This window comes from Cheilinus undulatus, linkage group 15 (genome assembly GCF_018320785.1).
Source record: "Cheilinus undulatus linkage group 15, ASM1832078v1, whole genome shotgun sequence".
NCBI lineage: Eukaryota > Metazoa > Chordata > Actinopteri > Labriformes > Labridae > Cheilinus > Cheilinus undulatus.
In genome coordinates this window covers 30,172,361-30,194,870 of record NC_054879.1, presented here as the reverse complement: position 1 = coordinate 30,194,870, position 22,510 = coordinate 30,172,361, and the positions used below count along the sequence as shown (strand labels likewise).

Here is a 22,510-nt window from a genome sequence, read left to right as displayed (position 1 = left end):
TGCAACAGCTTTAGCAGGAACCAGAGAAAGCTCCCAGAGTAACTTCATCATCACACAAGCAATGAGAAACATGAAGTCTTGTACTTTGTACCTCAGCAGCTCTTTCTCCTTCTCGAGCGTGTTGAGCATGTTGACCGAGGTGGACTGCTGTAAGCAGTAGGTCTGGAAGGCAGGCAGCATGTTGACAAACTCCAGGAAGATTTCTCCTATGTACACTGTCAGCAGATCTTCATCTCCCTGAGGTCAAATACAGGAGAGGCAATGGTCAAGTTAATGTTTGGCTTATTTCTGTATTTCCCTGGACAAACAATTCATCTTAACAAGTCATTGTTGTTCATTATTCTTTGTGGAGAACCTGGCAATACAGCCCTTATTTGGTCCATTTATTTGACTGTGACTTCACTTAACACAGTAATGAGTGGAAGCTGAAAATAATGGCCTGGCCCGAAGAGTTTTGCCTCAGTGGCCGCCTCAGGTTATTATACTGCAGTTACAGAGCATCAGGTGAAGACTGAGTAGGAGCCTTGGTAAAGGAATCTTGAAAATATTTGAAATGCTGCACTGGACTTACTACTATTTTACAGTCTTTTCTTTTTTTTATAGAAGTCTTTGTTGGTATCTTGATGAAAAGGACCAAAACATGGCCACATCACAAGCTTCTTTAACATCTATGCTGCAGCTTCCAAGCAATCATCAGAAATTCATTTACCAAGTTGTCACGAGATTTTCTGTTTTTAAAACGTGTTGGCAATGGAAATGACCTGGATCATCATGTAAGACCATTATGTTGTCATATTAAGTAATCAGTTTCTCCACTATACCAATTCAGTAGCTCTAGCAGAGCTTTTGTTGTTTCACCCACCACTGTTCCCAAGTTCAGGAATGAGCATTCAATCTCATAATAGTGAGTCTTAACTAAAAGAAAGGCCACCTAATTTGTACAAGAAATGGTCGCACTCTCTTTGAGCCACATACACAAATTAAACCAATTGGGCTCTCTCCATTTATGTAAAACAGTTAGGCTTGGGTTTACGGTATGGAAAATAATTAAATGCTTGTACATGATTTCAAAATAACTACGACAAGGGGAACCGGTTGGCTGAATGGTTAGGTCACATGGCCATGTGTAGAGGCAGTTGCCCTTGAAATGGCTACCCCAGGTTCAACATCAACCCTCAGCTCCTTTCCAGTATAACATTATTTGCTCTTCCTACCTGGTTTTCTACCCCAACCACTGTCCAGTCTCTCAGAAAAAAAACATTAATAGCAAAGGCTGTATTACAATCAGGCAATGGTAAGTAAATACCAGTGGCCTCATTCACCAAGGGATCTCAAGACATGGATATAAGTGTGTATCGAATATGAAGTAAATTAAAATAAGCTGTTTTTAATGATTAAGTTGTGTATTTTGAATGTGATAAACAGCCAAAAGCAGCTAAAATGCTACCAAAATATATTTTGAATTTTGATTAACTGAAAATGTACCGGGGGAGACCCCTGTTCCTGACAAGGCCAGGGCCCCTCAAAAAAAGAAAATGTCTTTAGGTAAATAATTACAATTAGACATTCTGAAACAATGAATTGGTGGATTGCTGTGTGGTAAAATGGGATGAAATTTAAAAAATACGATTTGTGGCAGAAGAATGCATATTGCACCAATAGGGCTCATTTATATTTCACATAGCCAATGGTCTTGATCTGGACTGTACAGCTAATTTAAAAAAAGTAATTCATTGCCTGTCTTTCTTTCCCAGAACTTAATGTGTACATTCTTGAGTCCTGTTATTCTGATATTTTGTGATCCAGGCTTAAAACCCAGCTTATTCTGTCTGCTGTTGTGCATGATGCTACCTATTTGCTATCAACTGACTTTAATTCTATTAGTGTATGAACATGTTTGGCAGGGATTCTGCAATATGAGTATGAGTGCAAATGACTGAGTATACAAACTGTCAGAACAGTTCTTGCATTACGTACCTTTATGAATAAACTGTAGCAGCTGAAAAAAACTTTTTTATTGACCATGCATCCACCCTTGCTGTTGAAAAATGAAGCCCATACTGAAGTACAGAATAATGCTGTTACTTCTGTATTAATTTTGAGGGGGGCTGCTAAAAGCCAATGCAACCCTATTCACATCCATGTCAACCTAACCATTTTTACAGTATAATTTACAGTATAATTTACAACCTGGTTCAAAAGATTATTTTTCACTTCAGTATTGGCTGTTAAATATTAAATGGACTTTACTAATATAGGAGAGAGCACTGTCTAGGTCTGTCCTCTTTTAAAGTGTCTTGAGGTTATTAAGTGGCACCTACCAGATAAAGATTGATTGATTAATTGACTTTGGTTTGTCTTGGGCTTTTCTGATCTTCTAACTACTCAACGTACTTTATACAAAACGATGGGAGCTGGAGCGATTTAGGGTTCAGTGTCTTGCCCAAGGACACTCAACTTGTGACCTTCCAGTTTTGAGGTGACCAACTCTTCCTCTAGACCACAGCCACAGTCTTTGGTGGGAGGAAGCCAGAGTACCCGGAGAGAACCCACGCGTGCACAGGGAGAACATGCTGACTCCGCACAGAAAGGCCCTGACGGGGAAGCGAACAAGGAACTCTTAGATATGTGAAGATGGGGGGCTCAGTGGAAAAAAAAAAAGGTTGGGAACCACTGCTGTATGATACATTTTTGTATTGTATTACAGCAAAGACATTTAAACTCCAACCCTTTATTGGAATGCATTTCCAATTTATTGTTAGCATAGTGTTTGCCATTGTTTAGCTTAAAAACGCCTCTTCAGAAACCAGTTAGGACTTCACTTTGACTACCTCCAAATTGTTTAAATATGTTGGCTGCTTTCACATTTCACACAGCTCTGCACTATGGAAACACATCAGTAGTATTACCAACTCCAATACCGAAAAGCAGAGAATAAAGGGTTTACAAATAAACAACGAATATATCTCTGATAATGCATTAATCGCAAATGAGTTTAATATTCATTTTAATAAATCAGCTCAAGAACTGTCTAAAACTTTTAAACTTGTGGAGTTGACACCAAACATACCTTGTGAGAACAGTTCAAATCTATTTTATATTCAAGAGGTCAATTCTGAAAAAGTTTGTAAAATTATGAGTAAGCTAAGTAACTCAAAAGTAAGGGATGTTTATGACCTGAACTGTGAAATGATTAAGAAACACAGAACTCAGCTACTTAAATCAATAACACATCTGGTAAATTTGTCAATCAAAACAAGAACTTTCCCTGATTGTTGGAAAAAAGCTATTATCAGTCCAATTTATAAGTCAGGTGAGACAGATTTGACTTGTAATTATATACCAATTTCCATTCTTCCAGTTGTGTCTAAGATATTAGAAGAAGTTATTGCAGAGCAACTTATGTTACATATTGAGACGAATCACCTACCGCAACAACAACAATTTGGATTCAGACCAAAATACTCTACTGAGACTGCAAACCTCTATTTAACTGAAAAAATTAAGGGCTGTTTGGACAGCAGTAACATTGTAGGAGCAGTTTTCCTAGACTTAAAAAAAAAACTTTTGACACTGTTAACCATGATGTACTACTGTCAAACTCTCTACAGTTTAATTTTCTGATCAGGCTACACGGTGGTTTGACTTGTACCTCAGAGGGAGGGCGCAATGTGTCGGAGTCGGTGGACAAAAGTCTATGTTCTGCTGTAACAGCATCGGGATACCCCAGGGGTCAGTTCTTGGTCCCCTGCTCTTTAGCATGTACTATATAAATGACCTGAGATTTGTCCTGCTGTCAATTGCCAAATGTATGCTGATGATACAGCCCTCACACACCAGCTAGATCAGCAAAGAAAGCCACTGAGCAGTTAAATGCTTCGTTGCACTCTGTATCACAATGGCTCGAGTCTTCTCATTTAACAGTGAACATTAAAAAAACTGTCTCAATATGTTTCTCTACACGTAAACTACATGAAAAAGAATCATACTTGATTCAGATCAATAATGAGCCCATTAATGTGGTTAATGATGTTAAGTACTTAGGATTCATTCTAGACTCACACCTGCAATTTGAAAAACAAGTGAATTATGTTTGCAAAAAAGTTAAATCCAACTTAAACTGTTTTAGGATCATTAGAATGTATCTGTCATTACATACAGCCAGGCTCTACATGCATGCTATGATATTTTCACGTCTGTAATACTGCCTAACTTCCTGGTCCCATGCCTCACAAACAAACAAAACCAATCATATCCATATATAACCAGACAATAAAAATCATGGACAAAAAAACCTGTTCTATGGCACCTCTGTCTCGTATTAGAGAAACATAATATGCTTAGCTTTGAAAGCTTCATTACCTACTGTAATCTTAAAATGTTTTTTAAATGTCTACATAGTCTGGTTCCATCTATGTTTGGTAAATTTGTTAGCAGATATCAGGACCCGAATCGAGCCAACACAACGGCTTCTGTAAATGGTAACTGTTGAATTCCAATAGGCAAAACATCCTTTGGACAGTCAGCCTTCTCTGTCACAGAAGCAAAACTCTGAAATAATCTACCCACCGAGCTGAAAATGCAACATAACTTTAAAGGTTTTAACAAAGGTATAAGATCATGGCTGAAGGAGCAATACTGTCCCCACATATAAAACACGTGCTTGTATACATGTTTATCTGAAAGAACCATCTCCAATACAGCTTTTTTTGTTGGACTTGTATTTTATCTGTTCTGGATATTTTAACTCTGATGGATTTGCTAATGTACTGTCTTTTAGGTATCTCTGTTGTTTTCTAATATTTCACTTTTTCACAACTTTGATCTCTAAAAGTCTCCCATGGACAGGTGTTGAAAATTAGCACTTTGTTATAAACAGCAGTGCATCTGGGACTTGTGTATGATTAAATGTCACAGCATCAATGTTACTGTGTGTCCATGTCAAATAAGTGCTAAATAATAATAATAATAAAATTAGTAACACTGTCCCATGCACACTTGTGTATGTGTTCAATCCGACACAGGATTTACGTTGTTGGTTTGCAGATCCACCAAGAAGAAGACACAACCGTCCCAAACACTCAAGTCAACTTTTGTTTACGCTCTGTGTGGACAATGGAGACCATTCTACTATAAATAATTCTGTTATTTTGACAATGCGACAACAACCCTCATCCTACTTCCACATCAATCTTTCAGCTCACAAGATGAAATGGACCTGTGCTGCACAGATACAACAATTTCTGAAAAGCAAGGAAAGATTCAGAATAGCCTTTAAAACTCTACTTGTCCATGAATATTCAGCACTGTGGATCAGTTGCATTAATATCTCCCTTGTAGTGCTTTCAAGTACACATGAATCATGTCTGAGACTTCCTCTTCAAGCAGACCCAATCATGGTGCTTGAGTACAGTATAACTGAGTTTGAACTGATCAAATGGAACCACAGTTTAGGGTCAAATGTACTCGGATCCAAGGAAAATAACGCAAAGTGGCCCAGAATTGTTTTGTTAGGATTTAAATCTTTGCAGCATAATGTAGGTCTTTTCATTTTAAAGAGACTTTGCCATCTAATGTCTATAAATGCGACCCTTGAGGTGACTAATGTAGTAATAGCAGATTCTCAAGATTTAAAAGCATAGAAAATCAAATCAGTTTTGCAAGAATGCACCATTAAAGCTAAGCTAGAGCCTCTCTCATGTCATTTTCTGTCCCTGCTTTTCCTGTCTCTGACACCACTGTCAAAAACTGTGTTTGTGTGAGGTGAGTATGGGTTACCTGGTCAAAGGCCTGGTCGATGCTGTCTTGCAGGTGTTCAGTGAAGCGGTCGTTAACGTCTATGAGCTCTTGAACGTTACCAAACACCACGGCAAGCTGCTCTGCGGTGAGCAGTCCGGCGCTCTGCATGGGGCAGTAAAACTCCTCCTTTATGATCCGCAGGTCCTCGCCGTAGCTCGACTCTGTGTTGAGAAACTCCAGGATGGCTTCCTTTCGCTCCGTCCGCAGCTTTGAGCAACGCTCACACATGCGCTCCCCTCGCTCTTTGGATGCCCCGTCTCTCATCCCACAGTCTGGACAGGGTCTCTGGGCCTCCCAGGCCCTCAGGGAGGAGGACGGTCTCTTCCATGTACGTGACAGACCTGGGCCGATGCCGCTGTCCACTCGTTCCACCTCGGCTCCTCTGGTTCTTCGGTGGCGGCGAGGCTCGCTGTCCTCCTCCTCCCGCTCGTCGCTGAGGCCCACCACTCCACTGTCGGCGCTCAGGCTACTGATGGTGCTCCAGCGATGCTGCCCAGCTCGAGTCACTCCCAGACCTGCTTGTCGCTCCTCTCCAGGGGGTTCTGAGCGGCCGCGAATAGCTGCTGGAGCTGCAGAGAGGGAAGTGTGGGAGGTCAGATTCATTAGTGCCCATGATGTTTATGGATTGACTCTCCACAGGCCTTGTTATTCACACAGCAAAAAGGCTTTCACATGCAGCAGTAATAGCACGTTCCCTCATGAATGCCCACTTAATCTGGACCACTGATTACTGGTCATGTCAGAATGAAGCAACTATTATTGATATCATCTTTCTCTGATAATTAGATCTCTAACCCTCAACCCAAAGACTTAACCTTTGACCACATGGATTAAATACTGTTCTTTGTGTGGATATGTGTGTAGGTTGAGCTCAAACCACGAGATTGCATCCATTTACTAAGCTGCAAATAAAAGAGTTTAAATGCTGCAATCAATCAACATTTTCACTGGAATAACCAGATGGTAATTTTGCATTGATAAGAAAAACCTGGCTGGTGTTGATATTTTTGACACTAAGGACACAAATATTCCCTGTCACTGTTGCTTTTATCCACTGGAAAAAGCACCAAGGTCAACATTAGCATATGCCATATTGACTGACATTCTGTGGCCGACGTCCAGTGTCAAAGAGCTTCTGTTGACTCAACATTAGCAGGGGAACTCTGTGCATGTTTGGTGAGTGCAAAGGCCAAAATATGCAGACACATGTATGAAAATAAGTTGCATAAGAGGGGTTCAAACAAGACAAAAGCAGCTCTGAATAGTCTTTTTAAATAAGTCTGACTCTTTAATATGAGGCCTGGTTGAAGTTTTATTAAAATTAAGTGTGACTCACCTTCCCTGAAGAGGTGAGGGAGGTGTAATGAGGACATGGAGTTCTCTAATTACATTAATTAGAGTTATATTTAAAGACAGAGTGGGTAGCATGTCATTCTGCACAGGAAGAAAATAACAAATTATAGCTGTTGATACAAAACTGTGGCTTTATGTCCTGTTAAGACTGATAGTTCAAGGTGTCACAAAGGCATAATGTGGGTTGAATAGATCCTCCTCTGTGCCTACAGCAGAGGAAGTAACAGGAGTGAGACTGGATTGGTGGAGCTAGCTGGGAAGATCAGCGTTGGGTATGTATACAATAAGTGTATAAAGACTCAACAGGTGAAGCAGTAGGTGGTGTTATGCCTTAAACATATGAAATACACTGCAGGAGAAGAGGGCTCAGCGCAGCCCTACATTGTAGTGCAATGACGATCTTAGAAATGAGTGAAGACACTAAACAAAGGAAGATTTTATCTGCAGAAATAGATTTTCTTAGTTGTACCAGAAGCTGATAGCAATGGCTGCCGCTAGTGCAGTGATTAGCTTGGATAAAGCTCTAGTATAGGGGCAGTTTTATCAGAACTGGACCACGTCTCTGCATGGAATAAAGAGCAAAAAACCCTAAAAGCTTTCCATGATGGAAATGGTAATTTTGCTCTTTTCCTGACCTGCTTTGGCATAACTTCGCAATCGTTATTGGTGGGGTTTGCCGGTGTATCCAATGGCTGCTGCCATGGTAGCTATTAGCTTGGATGTAGCTGTAGTACAGCAGCAGTTTAACCAACTGGGCCACATTTCTTTATCCAAACAAGGCTGAAGAGACACTCTGAAAGCTTGTCTTTGCAGAGTGGATGCTTTTGCACGTCTCCCAACAGGCTTTGACATGAATTTTACTGACCAAGGAAGATCCGCCCCTCACACTTTACGGCAGCATTAGCCTGAAGAGCTCTGGGTAGTACTGGAGCTGCTCACGTCTGCTACCTCATTTTGTCTTGTCACTCTGATTGGCCCTTAATGAATGTGATGGACAGAACATTCATCCAATCACCTTCTAAGAATTATTTTGAAAAGTCCTACCCTTCCCAGATGCTTTGTATGGGAACTGGGAAAGGATTGTTAAGTATGTCCATGCAACGGATATTTAAAACAGTCAATCTGGTGTGTCAGGAAAGTGGAACTTTGATAGTTTTGAGAAATCCTGGTAAAAGAGAGGGACCCCTAAGGAGGTCACAAGACACAGAGACGGGGTCATTAGATTCCTTCAAGCAAACAAGACAGTTCAGAACAATTTGAAAAAGTATATCTTACCTATTCTTACAAAAATTTAAGTAAAACCATAGCCATTGGGTAAGACTCATGCTGAAGCAAAAGTAACATGTAAAAAAACCCTTGGTTTTGGTGCCTTGCACAGCCATACCTCAACAGCGATAAGGAAGTGAACTGGCGCCTCTAAAGCGACCAGCCTTGAAGCAGTGGCCCCAATGTTCCAAACCAAACTCCATCAAGAAATTGCTAAACTTGCTGATTTCACAATTTTAGGAAGTACTTTTCACAGAGTTAATCTTTTCCCACAAAAAGACGAGAGACGTGTGTATGCATAGTTATTTCCTGATCGCTGGTTTCTTTCTTGCTTTTAGATGCATACATGACATAAAGTTTTTGAGTTACTTGCCTTGGTGAAGCCAAATTTAGACATGTGGATGGATGACATTCCAGCAAAATATGTTAGCTTTTTAGTTGCATGATGCTCCAGTTACAATGATGGTAAAGCCTGTTTTATGCTTGACACACCAGGGAGTCACGAGTGTCCACACGTCAAACGTAAAGGAAAATCCTCAGACTCGCCCCTTCATGAGGCTCCCGTGCAGCAAATTTCGCCTGGCCGCGCACATCTCTGAAAATATTTACAGATGTAGCTGTGTCAGACATCTACTTCTGACAACACTGCCCCCTAGCTTTTGGGAGAATGTTGGTTTGCAGCGAGGAGGAGAAAGCACTAGATATAAAAGCACCAGACGTTTCCACATCATGATCTAGCATCAGTTTGTGTCCATGGGGCCATCTACGCAGAATGCATAACCAAGCCTTAATTCACTGTTTTAAATTTCTTATTTCTGAGCAGAATTTCTGCACTCTGCATCATCAGGATGATTGTCAAAAGACTTTGATATGATTTATTACTGATGCAGATGGGAAAAAAGACAAAAGAATTGAAAAAAATGTCTAATCGATCAATTTTGAGGGGTTGTTGGGCTTTATAGCATGCTTGATAAACATCTTTGAACATAAAAGGTGGAAACTTAGCTATAAAGAACATTAGCTGAGGACAAAGCGACAGTATTCCCTTGTGTGTCATGTACTCACCGCTGTCCCTGTCTCTGTCCCGGCGATGGCCGTGGAGTCTGGCGGCGGCAGCGATCTTCATCTCCAGCTGTTTGCGCTTTGAGGCGTCTGCTGGCATGGGGTCGCTGTAGTGAGGCCTGAGACGACACTCGCGCTGAGCCCTCACTGTCTCAGCCAGCTCATAGGCTGCGTCCGAGCTGGAGCGCCTGCAGCCCAGACCGGTGTGCTGCCGGTTGGAAGGACATGTGTGTCAATCAGACGGTTAGGCTGCTATGGCAACAGATGAAAAAGGGCACAATGCTAGGAGCAGATAAGGTGAGAAGGATGACAGGAGGGAGATCAGAGCTGGTGTGTGCGTCTGTGTGAGGAATTTCTGTGTGCAATGTCACCATGTTCGCTGTCATTACATCATTACATAACAAATCTTGGTTATCTCTCTGATCTCAGCCTGCAAAACTGCCAAGAATCCAAATTTCATACCGAGAAGCAGCACTAATCGTCTGCCAAGTCTTGTGACAGACGCTAAATGCAACAAGGCCACGCAGCCAAAAATGTGCTCTGATCACATCTTAAAAGCGCTCAGCCTTGAAAAGAAGAGACGTCCCATCAGTGACGATTCAAAGCATCTCCTGGTTTTTCTGGAGGAATTCCCCGACATGCTGCAGTATCCGGCATGGACAAACACTCCTCCCATGGCTCGAAAATCCTCCTCTGAAGCCCCTGAGAGGTGACCTTAGGAGGAAGGTTCAAAGGTCCTCACTTTGACATGCAACTGCTTCCCCTGGAGACATCACCTACATCCATTAGATTTAATCATATTGGCCTTACATCAAAGATTAGCTCCTCAAATGTTGACTAAGCTCTGACAGCTACTGGCTACTGAATATGACTGAAAAGAAGAAAGGCTCTCACCCCTCTCTAACAGAAAACAACATGATATACAGCTTGCAGCTATCAGCCTAAATGAAGGAGAATAATTCATGTCAAAGGCAGCTCTTACTTTGGGAATGCAGATGCAGGCTCCATTGTGGATTCAGAAGATTTTCAGAAATGCAGACACAAAACGCACCCCGACATCTGTTCTCTAAACTACCTGAAATCTTGTAGCATGCAAGAAAGACTCCATGTCAGCCTGTATCTGTTCTGCAGAGAAAGCACAATGCTAGCTGCAGCTGAGGCGAAGAGGAGCCATGCAGAGACAGAGAGGAGGAAGGAAGGAAGGAAGCGCAGAGTTACCAGCTACCAGCTGCTGATCCTCTTTCTACTGCACCGTCAGACGTCGAGCTGTCGCTGGAAGACAGCGCACCGCATGCTCATCCCTGTCTCAACAAATACCTCTGCATCAGGATGTGTGAGTGATGTGCATCTGTATGTGTGTTTGAGTGTGTCGCAGTCCCCTTGCTGGTCCCAGTCATCCTTGAATACCAATAGATAACGCTCTTTCTGTCTCCCAGGAAGCAACACTCACAGGTGGCGAGGAAAAGCGAGGAAAGACAGAACATTTAAGACATTTAAAAGGGGAAAAGAAATGAGAAAGAGTCCTTACGCATTCTGCTGCTTCCTCTCCTCCTCCTTCTGCAGGCGTCTCGTCGCCAGCCTCAGCTCCGCAGGCCGTTGCCGACGTTGCCATGGCAACGGCGGAGGGCTGACGGTCGGTCGAGGGGGCGGTGATGTCACAGCCTCCGTCCCGGTCAGCTGACAGCCTGACGGGGGCCTCAGCGGAGATCTCTGCACTGCAGCTGGTGGAGAGAAGGGGAGACGGCGGTACGGAGGAGAGAGATGGACGGAGAGAGAGGAGGAGAGGGGGGAGAGAAAAGGGGGGTGAAAGAAGAGAGAGGAAGGAAAAGGGTATGGGGATGGAGGAGAGAAGGAGAATGGCGAAGAGAGAGAGAGAGAGGAGACAAAAGGGTTGATATTGTAATTCTGGCAGAACTTGTCTCCATAGATCATCTCTGTCATTCATTCTTCCCTCCCAGCTCTCTGTAGGGTTGGGCAATATGATGAGTTTAGATATTGTCACACAAGATACAGGGTAAGCCGATATCATTTCATCAGTATAATTATGCTTATATTGAATCAGGTATGCTGAAGCATTAAGATTGGCCTGAAGATAAGGGGCCTCGTCCAAACCCTGAAAATCAACCCTATACCATACAGCAAATATTTTTTTTACAATTTACACAGAGTATCAGAGTTTGTCATTTTTGATCATCAAAAACAAAAAAGACTTCGCTTCAGTGGGCCTCATTCACAAACCGGTCTAAATAAGCAATTAGTTCTTAAACCCCACTCACACAGTTTTAAGAAGATTATGACATTCACAAAAATAAACACATATCTGTGATTTCTTCTTGGCATAGAAAAAAATCCAAGAACACTCGCAAACTTTTTGAGTGCTGATATGACTGTGTAACATGTTAAATTTTGAACTTCTCTGCATTAAAATATGCTAGATGCAATAACTTATTAATTTAAATTGTTTTTTTTTTTTTTTAGAATTTAAATAAATCTAGGTTTTGATCAAATAATATTAATGTAACTTTTTTCTGACGTCACTACTGTCTAAAAGCATGATGAATTTTGATTCATATTGCATATATATAATATTCACTTCTGGTCTTCAATGTATAATAAATCAGTCTTTTTCCATTTCATTTTTGAGCAGCACTACATCCACTTCAAAGTATTTCTTATACCTTGAGTCCAGTACAAGGTATTTTTAATGCTTTTCCTGCTAACAAAAGAGGGTGCAGAGCAATTCAGTAGTTTTACAACATGTCAGAAATCAGACAGGTTTTTCTTTGAAACTTACATAAGAACAAATTTAACCCTTTATAGTGCACTCACTGAAATACTTGGACATTATACATTCAAGCCTTAGAATATTATTGGTGGATTCCCGTGACTTATTTACTTAAATTTTTATATATTTCACATTATCATAGTGAAAATCAAGGTCAGCGAGTGACCGTATGCGGTTCCTTGCCCACTTATGGTATAAAAAAGTTTCCATAAAATGTTATTTATTGAAAAATAAAAACACAAATGAGTATTTACTTACACATTAAAAATGCATTTAAATACATTATATTTATTTTGGAAATATTTTGTTTTTGAGGTACATAATGACACTCCAGAGGCGTATCGATGTGCTGCTTTTTCATAAAACTTAGGACATAGACCAAAGATAGGTCAAACCAGAAGAAGAATAGTAATGACTATGGATGCATATTGACCCTGTTACAAACATCAGCCATCAGCAATTATTATGGCATGAACAGATATCAGTAACCAATTTTATCCTTTGTGTTAAATCAATTTTATGCCAGGACTGATGCTGCACAGAACTGCTGTCTGGATTGACAGATTCTACTGGGCAGTGGAAGTGACATGTTAGAGAAACTTTGGTCTGTTTTCATGGACAAACACAAGAGAAAGTGTGAAATAAAAGCCCATCTGTATCGTATTGGCCATCGGCTAAACTGTTATTTTAAACACTGGTACTGGTATCAGACATGATTTCCAAAATCAGGGCATTTCTATTGGGACAGCTTTGTCTTCACAAAGAAGATGCACAAATATACTCCATGTATATATCATATTATTGCCATTCAGCTTAAACTATTCAGATATGTGATACGAGATATATTGCCCAACCCTAGCTCCCACCCATCCTTCTGTTCCTTCTTCTCCTGCCCTCCTTTCCCTCCTCTTCCATCATCCTTATAACCCCCTAAACACCCAAATCAATGCCTTCCCTCTCAATCTCCCCCCTCTCCCCATAGGGCAGCAATTAGGCCCATCATTGGACATTAACACCTGAACCCCAGGACCACAGGGACACTACCCGCTCATGAATACATTCTTTTCCTTCATTCCTTTGTCTGTCAGCTGGGGATCCATTCTTGCAGCACACAGCAGCCGGCATGTGATCCGACACACCTTCACAGGAGCACACAGGCACAGTGAAACACGCTGTGCAACACACACTAAATCTGCACAGTGCTGAAATGCACACATACATGAACACAGGCACAGATGCACGCCTGCAGGGGCCTGTGCATGCATTTGTAAAAGCATGAAGTGAACACAGAAGAGAGGAGAAGTCTAAGAAAGAGGTGTGCCTCAGGAGGAAGTACCACAATCACAATCTTTCCAGATTTTCTCTATTTTTCCTGCTATTTTCCAGTCCTTTTTCTCTTCTTAACCAGGCTTATATCACTGATGGATATTATTTACTGGATAATTTCTTATAGTTACACTCCAAGCTGTAGATTCGAAGCAGAAGTATAAATCAGGCTTTATGGACTCTTAAAAATTGTGTAATAGCTCTGTGAATTACGGCTGAATTACGGAATCAATATCAGCACATCTTAAATGTATTCATGTCTGCTTCTATTGGCTTAAAACCAAACATCATTTCAATGAACAACACATAACCCCTCCTGCTCCTGAGACACACTATCCTCCATCTCTCATAAACAAACATCCCTTCTAAAGAAAAAGTCAATATTTCAAGACTTTAAAGCCTTTCTTTCTCGTCTGACAGGCTGGTGTTGTTCAGACTCTATTACAGGTTTTGACCTGTCAGCCATTTAAACCTGCAGAGTCCATAAAGAACAAAAACACATTTAATTTGAGTGAAAGCCTAATAAGAATCACTTAAAATGCTGTTTCAGTGGGGTTTTTGCACAGATATCATGTTTCATGATCATGCCTGCTGGACTGTGAAGCTCACCAGTGTTTGAAAAATCAAAATCAATAGACTGTGCATACTTGGTAGTTCCTGTTGTTAATTATGTCTGTCAGCAAAATAAAAAGGTGTGTGCATTACTTTGAAGCTCAGCTAATCGATATGACCACACGTAATGAGAAAGGAGTTGCTGCAGTGAGGAATTCAAAAGGAAGTGCCACCATTAAACCAATACCAATCAGTTGAATTTAATCACTAAAACCCTCCTTAATGCAATAGTGGTGGTTTCAAGCTGCAAAATTCAAAGGGAGAGAAGAGAGATGTTTATAAAACTCTTAATTAGTTCACTAAAGTTACTTTTATATCAGTGTTATTCACAGTAATTAAGCTTTACCAGCAGCTGTGACCGAATCACTTTCTTTTTGCTCTTCTTTGGTTCTTGGATGGCAACACATGAGGGATCAGGGCATGGTCTGAGTGGGCTTGACCTCAGAGTCCAGCTAATGTACAACAGGATAGGACATGATACTGTACAATAAGATACGATATTATTCAGGACACTAATTGTCCCCATGGGAAATTTTGTTACATTTGGAATATTACAGGACAATGCAATACAATATGACATGATACGATGCAATAGGAGACAGTAGGATACAATATAATACATCACCATATTATTAGGGCTGCACCAATCAATTATTTTGTAATCGAGTACTTCTGTCAATTAATCAAGTACTCTAATAAGAAGTATTGCATTTTTTTCATGCTTTTGCTTTTTTCAAGACCATTAGTACTAAACAAATGAAAAAAGAAGATGGGTCCCTTAAATGGACTACGTTTATATTACACATGCAGTAAAGTTCTGGTGGCAATTTGCATTTATTAAAGTTAAAAGGAAAGGAAGTTAAATAATGAAATAAAATTATGGCATAATTACAGTTTATTAGGGATCCTCTCCCTGGAAATTCTGGGTGCTAATAGTTTCTTTCTTATATTGTATATTGTGTGAAGGGGCATTAAACCATTTTAACATTGTTTTCTATCATTTCTTGTATGGTAATGATTAATACATGACATGCCGAGGTTTAATTATAAGCCCATCTCAGGTTTCCTTACCTCACCTGCACTAACTCACAATAATTTACTTTCCTTGTGAAAGTTGTGCCTACCAGTTGTGATTTATCTAGTGCAAACACATTAAATAAATTAAAAAATCTACTTCATGCATGAGTGTAATATTTCTACTTATTCATATTTTTATTGAAAAAAAACAAAAAAAAAAAACCAAAGAAACAACAAGCTTTTATATACCATGTGCATTGCCTTTAACACTGCACAACAGTACCTACATCCCAGGCCCGCCCCTGCCTATATGCAGACTACGCAAAGCATGTAGGTTGGATTTGAAGCATCATAGTCATTAGGCTTCATGCTCATCCCATATGAACCCCTCTGCAACAAAGACCAGGCCAGCCTGTTCTTTTGACCTCCCACTGCTTTTGAATTCTTCCCAGAGAACCAACAGGTGATATTTCTAGCTTGTCCCGCTTTAACCTCTGCTATGATGTATACTTCTCTTCACTTTGGCCTTTAATGTATCCTCAAATATCCTTGAGGCAACTCAACAAGAGGTCTCATTATTCTAATGCTCCTTACATAACACTGTCTTTTTGGAGCCATCTCCCTCCTAAACCAGTGAAACTGCTGAGCCCTCACTCAGCAACCCTCTAATGCTCTGCTCTTAAACAAACACACTTAGATCATATAAAACCAGCAGACCTGTCAGCATCTACTGCTTTGTATTGTAAGTGTAATTAAATCCTTTGAATAAAGCCATCACAGCAGATTAAAGGTGCCCAAATGTCCAAATTAAACTGGTGAGAAGCTTGATTTAATTAATGCAGTATTGAAGTGTCCAATCGGTTTTCCCCTCAGACTAACTGTCATTAAATGTCTTTGCTTCACAGTATTAGCTGTCACACGGCGGATGATGCATGGGAAATAATAACCTGCAGCTTAATCTATCTATCTAACACTGTACGTGATGGATCTCCGCTCACCACGGCACGGTTTGACTCTGAAATTAGCCCTGCTGTCATTTCCGCTGACGCATATATCACTGCAATGAGTTTAATCTATTTACCACTGCGTGTGTCTAATAGAGACAAATAAAACATGTTACAGGAAGTGGACGCACACATGATCAACACACCGTATATATATATATATAAAACTCCTTCACTGCAGTATGCAATAAACTGAGCGCTTTACTGCTCCACTGCATTTCTATAAAAGCCTCCCAGATGTAATAACATGAATATTACTCTAATAACACACTAAAGCTGCTTTCTGCCCTGTGTGCAACTTCAGCAGCATGAAAAACAAAGACTCTTATTGGGAGAAGTGGAACACCTCCGGGTGCAGAGATCACACAGAATGCTGTCATGTTTAATTAATTAATCTCCAAGTATTAAAACACTCGCTGAGCCTGTAGCCACGTTTAAATCACGGAGAGAAGCTGCTTTCTGGGTGTTTTCTCTACATAAAAGATTAATTCAGTGGGAATAAACAATGTTGAATGTGGGCTTGTGGCGCTGCCGATGGGCTTTGAGGGCACTGCAGTAAAGCCCAATGATTAGTGGGCTAATCGATCAGAAGACAATCTACAAGTCCGGTGATCAATTTGTCTGAGAGCAAAATGCAAAAGATTCAGAGCCAAGCCCTTTGAATGTGACGGTATTGCTTTTATCAGCTTTTTTTTTTTTTTTTTACTTTTAAAATAGAAAATATTTACGTTTCTGGCAATGCTAGGAGCAAGTCTGTCACACAGTTAAACATATTTCCTCCAGATTGTCAGACATGCATTTTAGTTCTTTCCAAGCACAAACATGTGTGGATGAAAAATGAAGCCTTTTGCAGAAGTGTAAGAAAACTCGTTGAGTGTCCACTTGAGGCTGTCTGCAGAAGCCCTGGAAGTTAAACACACACCCAATGTTAAAATACTGAGTGCTGCATCAGAAATGAACATGTCTGGGTGCTGATTTGGCTCAGTGAGAAGAGCAGGTGCCCATATCCAGAGGCTGAAGTCCTTGACATGCTGGTTGCAGGATCTATTCCCTGCACTGTTTGGTGCATCTTCCCCTACGCTCTCCCTGTATTTCTTGTTTCTTGATGGCCTCTCTCACTAGTCTCCTTCTTGCACAGTCTCACAGTTTGTGAGGATATCCTGATCTAGGTAGATTTACACATGGGCCTTGGAAATTTTTTGGCATCCATCCCCTGACGTATACTTTTCATTAACCTTTTCTGAGTTGCTAGGACTGTTCTTTTGTCTTCATGGTGTAATGGAGCCACGAATTTCTGGTAATTTGTGAATTACCCCCTGACATCAGTGTTTGGTGTGGTGCATTCACACAGGATAAGCAAAATCTGTAATGCACTCAAATTTACACATTTCTGAAAGAGGACATAAGGGTGCTGCATGGCTGCAGCAATAGAAATACTCAATAAATAGTTATTTCCAAAATTCATATAAAAAATAAAAAAAATGCAGTGTTCTTCACATTATAGTTCTGCATGTGACGTTTTCTTCATGTGTCCTATACTGTTCACCTCATGTTAAATATAAACTGAAAAAGCGCAGAGGAGTATGCATATGAAGAGAGCAGCGGTGTGTGCACACACATTTGGACAGCAGAGTTTAAATACACAAGTTAAGTAAAATAATGCAATTTTTACACATATGCTGAAATTAACTGAAAGAGAAGCACTTTTTATAACCTATATGTGTCAAAACTTTGCTCAAAATGTCCTGCAAAGCCTCTGTTGTTTTTCCGATAAGCAAAAGGAGCAGAAAAAGCTGCATGGACTGTAAAAAACAACATTATTACCACCCTAAATTATTGGAATTACCTGTCTGTGCTGAAATATGGTAATTTGCCTTGGAATTTTTACAGCACAAATTACAGACATGGTTGATGCAAATGGGATTAAAAACACAGATATCCCAAGAGATTATTACATACTACCAGAGGTCTTTAGGTAATACTAGTCCTGTATGGATAGGGCATGAGGTAGCACCCACACTGGCAGTCCGAAAGCCCTTACTTGTTAACATGCATGCTGAAATGAAAGTCATGCAGTGATGCAGATGTCACACAGCTGTCACACACCCAGCCTGAAACAGCCGTTATTCAGGAAGTTGAGCTAGCAGGCAATAAAGCTGCTTCATACTATTTTCTTCCTCCTATAAACTTCTAATGAAACATCAGTCGTCTTTGTCATTTTACAATTCTAACATAGATATCTCATTCCAGGCTTCTATAGGAAATAACATCCTGGTAGTGCCTCAGTGAAGATCTGCTCCTGGCTGTATGTCTTGTTTTAGTGCTGATCAGATAAGAGCAGCAATTTGAAGACATCATCCTGGGCATTTTCACCATTTTATCTCCTCGTGGATAAATTGAAAAAATAACCTTTTGTTGCAGCCAAGACTGCAGCTCTGCACTTTCACAAAGACAAACCCAGCAGATATTTTTCTGCTGCCTTCATGCAGTGCAGCTTCAGACATCCATCATAACTTCCAACAGTGCAGACAAAGAAGCGACAGCCATTGGAGGGTTCTGACAGGAAAAGAGAGACACAGTCTACATCTCTAATCTATCACAGCCTGCAGGGAGGGTGGAGCTGATATTGTACAACTGGCCTTATCAGGCAGCTCCTTTGGGTCTAATATTTACACCGAAAGGAGACCTGGACCCGACCCGCACCATGGAGCTGTAAAACACACCCTCTTCTTGTTTGTCCTTGATCAGAATGAACCACGATGGAGTGAAAACAGAATTTATTTAGCCAACAGCTGACAGTGAGAGACAGCAGAGAGACAGCAGGTCTGTGGGGATGCTGCCAGTCTTCCAGTCTGACATGCTTCATGCCAACCCGCCCGCCCACAGCCTCGTCTGATGAGCCAACACGGTTAGCTCTGACAGCTGTTAGCACAATAACTGAGATAAATCGATAACACAACAACACTTTAAGGCTTAAACAGATGGACTCACACAGAAACAAAACTCTGGCACTGCCAAGCACACACATGGATGTGAGTTCACAAACACTGATGCCTAATCATCTCTGTAGATGGAGGCTGCTACAGGGCTCATGTGTGATGTGTACCTCAGAATCTAATTTCACAACTAAAAGGATTAACCGGATTTAACACAACATGCTAATTGGTAAAAAAGTCCAGTCTCAGAAGTATGGAGCAGTGAAAACAGAAAGAGAAATAATTCATGGATCCTTTGTTCTCCCTCATGTTGCCTCGAGCTTCTTTTATTCAAAGGTGGAGTCAACCACAAAGGACTTTCACAACTTCTACACAGTAAATGCTCACCGATACTGTGCAGAAAAGGAACATGGCTGAAGAAAAAGGGGTGTTTACAGACGTCATGTCATCCTCGGGTCAGGAAGGGATTTCTGCATAGAGAAGCACTATCAAAAAGCCAAATTAGGCTGGCCACACACTACAGGATTTTAAGCCCGATTTTAGGCAAGATTTGACCCCCCACCCCCCCGATGATTGTGGGGCTGTATATCAACTGGAGCCTCATCGCAAACGATTATTTGTCTGAGTAGTCTACTTGTGAGTGATGTCAAAACAGTGAATTTACTGCTCCAAATCGCGTCGTAGCCTACCAGATCCTAAATCGTAAATATCAAACATTTGATATTACACTGAAAAATCAGTTCAGATTTTAAAAATCTTTGCGTGTGTGACAAGCTTAAAAAAATCAAAGGTGTTGAAATGGCAACTCTAAAATGTTTTAAGAATTGAACATTTTGGCTATCTTAGTGGGCAGAATGATACACATGTAGACTATGACTCAGGCCTTTCATTTATTTTGATTTAAATAATTTGACTGACTTATAAAAGCTCTATGGCAGCAGAAGACAACATTTTTATGTCGTCTTTCTTTGACAGGATGTCAACCAGTTAAAACCAAGAAACTTCAGAAAAGGAATAGAAAAACAACTTCTAAATGTGGGATTTTAGCAAGCTTGCATGCAGATATCTCTTTAGAGAGATGAATTAATGCTAACTTGTTGCTAGATGACTGCTAGTGTGTTTGCAGATTTTTATTATGGATGGATTGTGTTTTTGCTGCTTTCCAAATGCACAGTCCCTGTCCTACAGCTAGGAGTATACTAGTTATAAAACCACAACCAATACCAAAACACTTAAGACCAAAATCCAAAAGCTGGACCAATTCCTAAAACTTCTGTATTTCAAAGCAGAATCTGTAAATAGAAACCTCAGCTTGAAGTAATGGAGTGATAAGATTGTAGCAAATGCAACCCATGTTTTGCTGCTGCAATGAACATTTCAAACAATTACAAGTAGTCTGACTGAACTCACCTCTTCTTGATGAGGTCCAAAGCTGAGCCGATGAGTCCATCCTTCATCTTATAGATCTTGGCTCCATAGCTCGACAGGTCCGTCCCCTCCAGAAGGAGAGCTGGGCAGCAGCTGGAGGGTCGCTCCCAGTTCTCCCTACAGGGTGGGAAGGGAACCGATCCAGCTGGTTCCAAACTGCTCCTCCTACGCCGGGTGCTCCCATCGTCTCCCAGCGCAGCTACAGGGTGTTTCTCCTGGGCTGAGCTGGCAAGGGGCTGGAGGGGTGGGCGTGGAGAGGGAACAGTGCGGATGGGGGAGAATGTGCTGGTGGTAGAGGTGGAGGTAGGAGCTGCACTGATGTTACATGGAGGTGTTTCTGATTTTTTGTGCAGAGCTTCACTACTGTCCGTCCTTTCTGCTCTGCATGTTTCCCCCTCATCCTTCTCTGGGTCTTTTTTGTGTCCTTCACTTGAGCTTACCTGAAAAGCCCGATCAGATGGAGAGATTTTACCATCTAATGTTTCTGCGTCTTTTTTCAAATCAGCCTCAGGTTTTCCAGAAACCACAGATCCTGCTGTGGACTCTTTTCCCTGTTCTCCCTCCTTTTGCCTCATCCTCTTAAACTCCTCAAACGTAGGGATATGAAGGCGTCCCACAGGAGGTCTACTGCGCTCTGATGCAGATTCCTTATCACCGGCAATATTATCTGTGGTGTAGGACGTCTTCACCCCCTTTGGGCCCGATGTTGGGCTTTGGAGAGCCAGGTTGGGGCTGCTGTTCTGCCGTCGGAGCTGTAAGCGCCTCATGACCTCCTGTTTGATGTCTTCAGGGTTTGTGAGGCGCATCGTGCCCAGCGGCCTGGACACAGCATGTGAATTCACTTGATGAACACCTTCTTGATCACTTGGTGACACTTGAGGCCGCAGAGGAAGGGGCTTCAACGGCTCAACTGATGACCTTGCACTCTGGAGACGGAGTTTCTCTCTTAGGCCTTTCCTTGCATCCCATTCATCGACATTGGCAGGAAATAGCAGCTGAGGGAAAAGTGGTAGGTCCTTCCTGGGCAGTCCATGCTTAGGATAAAATGCAAGGCTCTCTGGGTTAGGTACAAGGCCATGGGCCTCCACCATAGATCCATCAGGAGACCTCCCACACCAGTGGCTAGAGGAGGTGTAACGTAAGATAAACTCACTGTCCATGCTCCTGTAGGGGGCAGCACTGAATCCACACAGGCCAGAATCAGCCACATTGTTCCAGTTCAGGTTCTCCATGCTCCTGTAAGGTCTGCTGCCATTGTTCCCCGTGTGGCCGCAGGAGCCGTGAACAAACCCCTGACCTGATACCGCATCAAAAGGCCCCTGTCTGCTGGAGCAGTACCTCAAACCCAGGTTAGTGAGCAGGGTGCTGCTGTTACATCGAGCCATGAGTGGGAAGGAAGGACCCTGTATGCCTGGGTAGTAAGGGATGCCGGGTCTGTGTCGGGGGAAGGAGTTCAGAGGGTCGGGGGACAGGGGAAGGTTGGCGATGCAGGGCTCCATGTCAATGAGGAGGTCGAGCGGAGAGGCACAGCCAGCAGGAGAGCCGGCGGAGGCTGCGACGGGTGAAGTGCAAGGGTAGTCACATGGTAATGGAGGCTTTACGTCTGGCATGGCTGCAGGCTGAGCGAGCCACCCTCAGACACACAGTGAGCAGGTAAGAAGATGTGCAGCCTGCAGGGACAGAAAGACAGTGCGTATGAAGATATGTTCAGATATAAACAGACAGCATAGACAATCACATTTACAAGAGCTATGCATGCCTTTAAGCATGAAATACAAATGTTTTAACCCCTTTCAGCCTGGGGTTTTACTAATGCAAATACAACATTTCACTATAAATCAATGCTAACTTACAGCTACATCTTTCTCTAATATCCTGCAGTGATTTGTTTACTTTAAAGTCTTTACAAGAGGTGGAAGACA

The 22,510-nt window shown here is 41.6% G+C and overlaps 1 protein-coding gene across 1 annotated transcript in view; it reads right to left on the bottom strand.

Annotated features, from left to right (window-relative positions):
• Positions 1–22,177, bottom strand: part of si:dkey-91i10.2 (uncharacterized protein LOC555224 homolog) — a 28,118-nt gene extending 5,941 nt beyond the window's left edge. Inside the window, exons 1-5 of the mRNA XM_041806369.1 lie at positions 20,571–22,177; positions 11,009–11,201; positions 9,484–9,688; positions 5,779–6,368; positions 92–237 (exon numbers count right to left, since the gene is read on the bottom strand). Coding sequence (XP_041662303.1) covers positions 92–237; positions 5,779–6,368; positions 9,484–9,688; positions 11,009–11,201; positions 20,571–22,087 — 2,651 coding nt within the window. The 5' untranslated portion in view covers positions 22,088–22,177. The remainder of the gene's footprint in view (positions 1–91; positions 238–5,778; positions 6,369–9,483; positions 9,689–11,008; positions 11,202–20,570) is intronic.
• Positions 22,178–22,510: the final 333 nt, after the last annotated feature.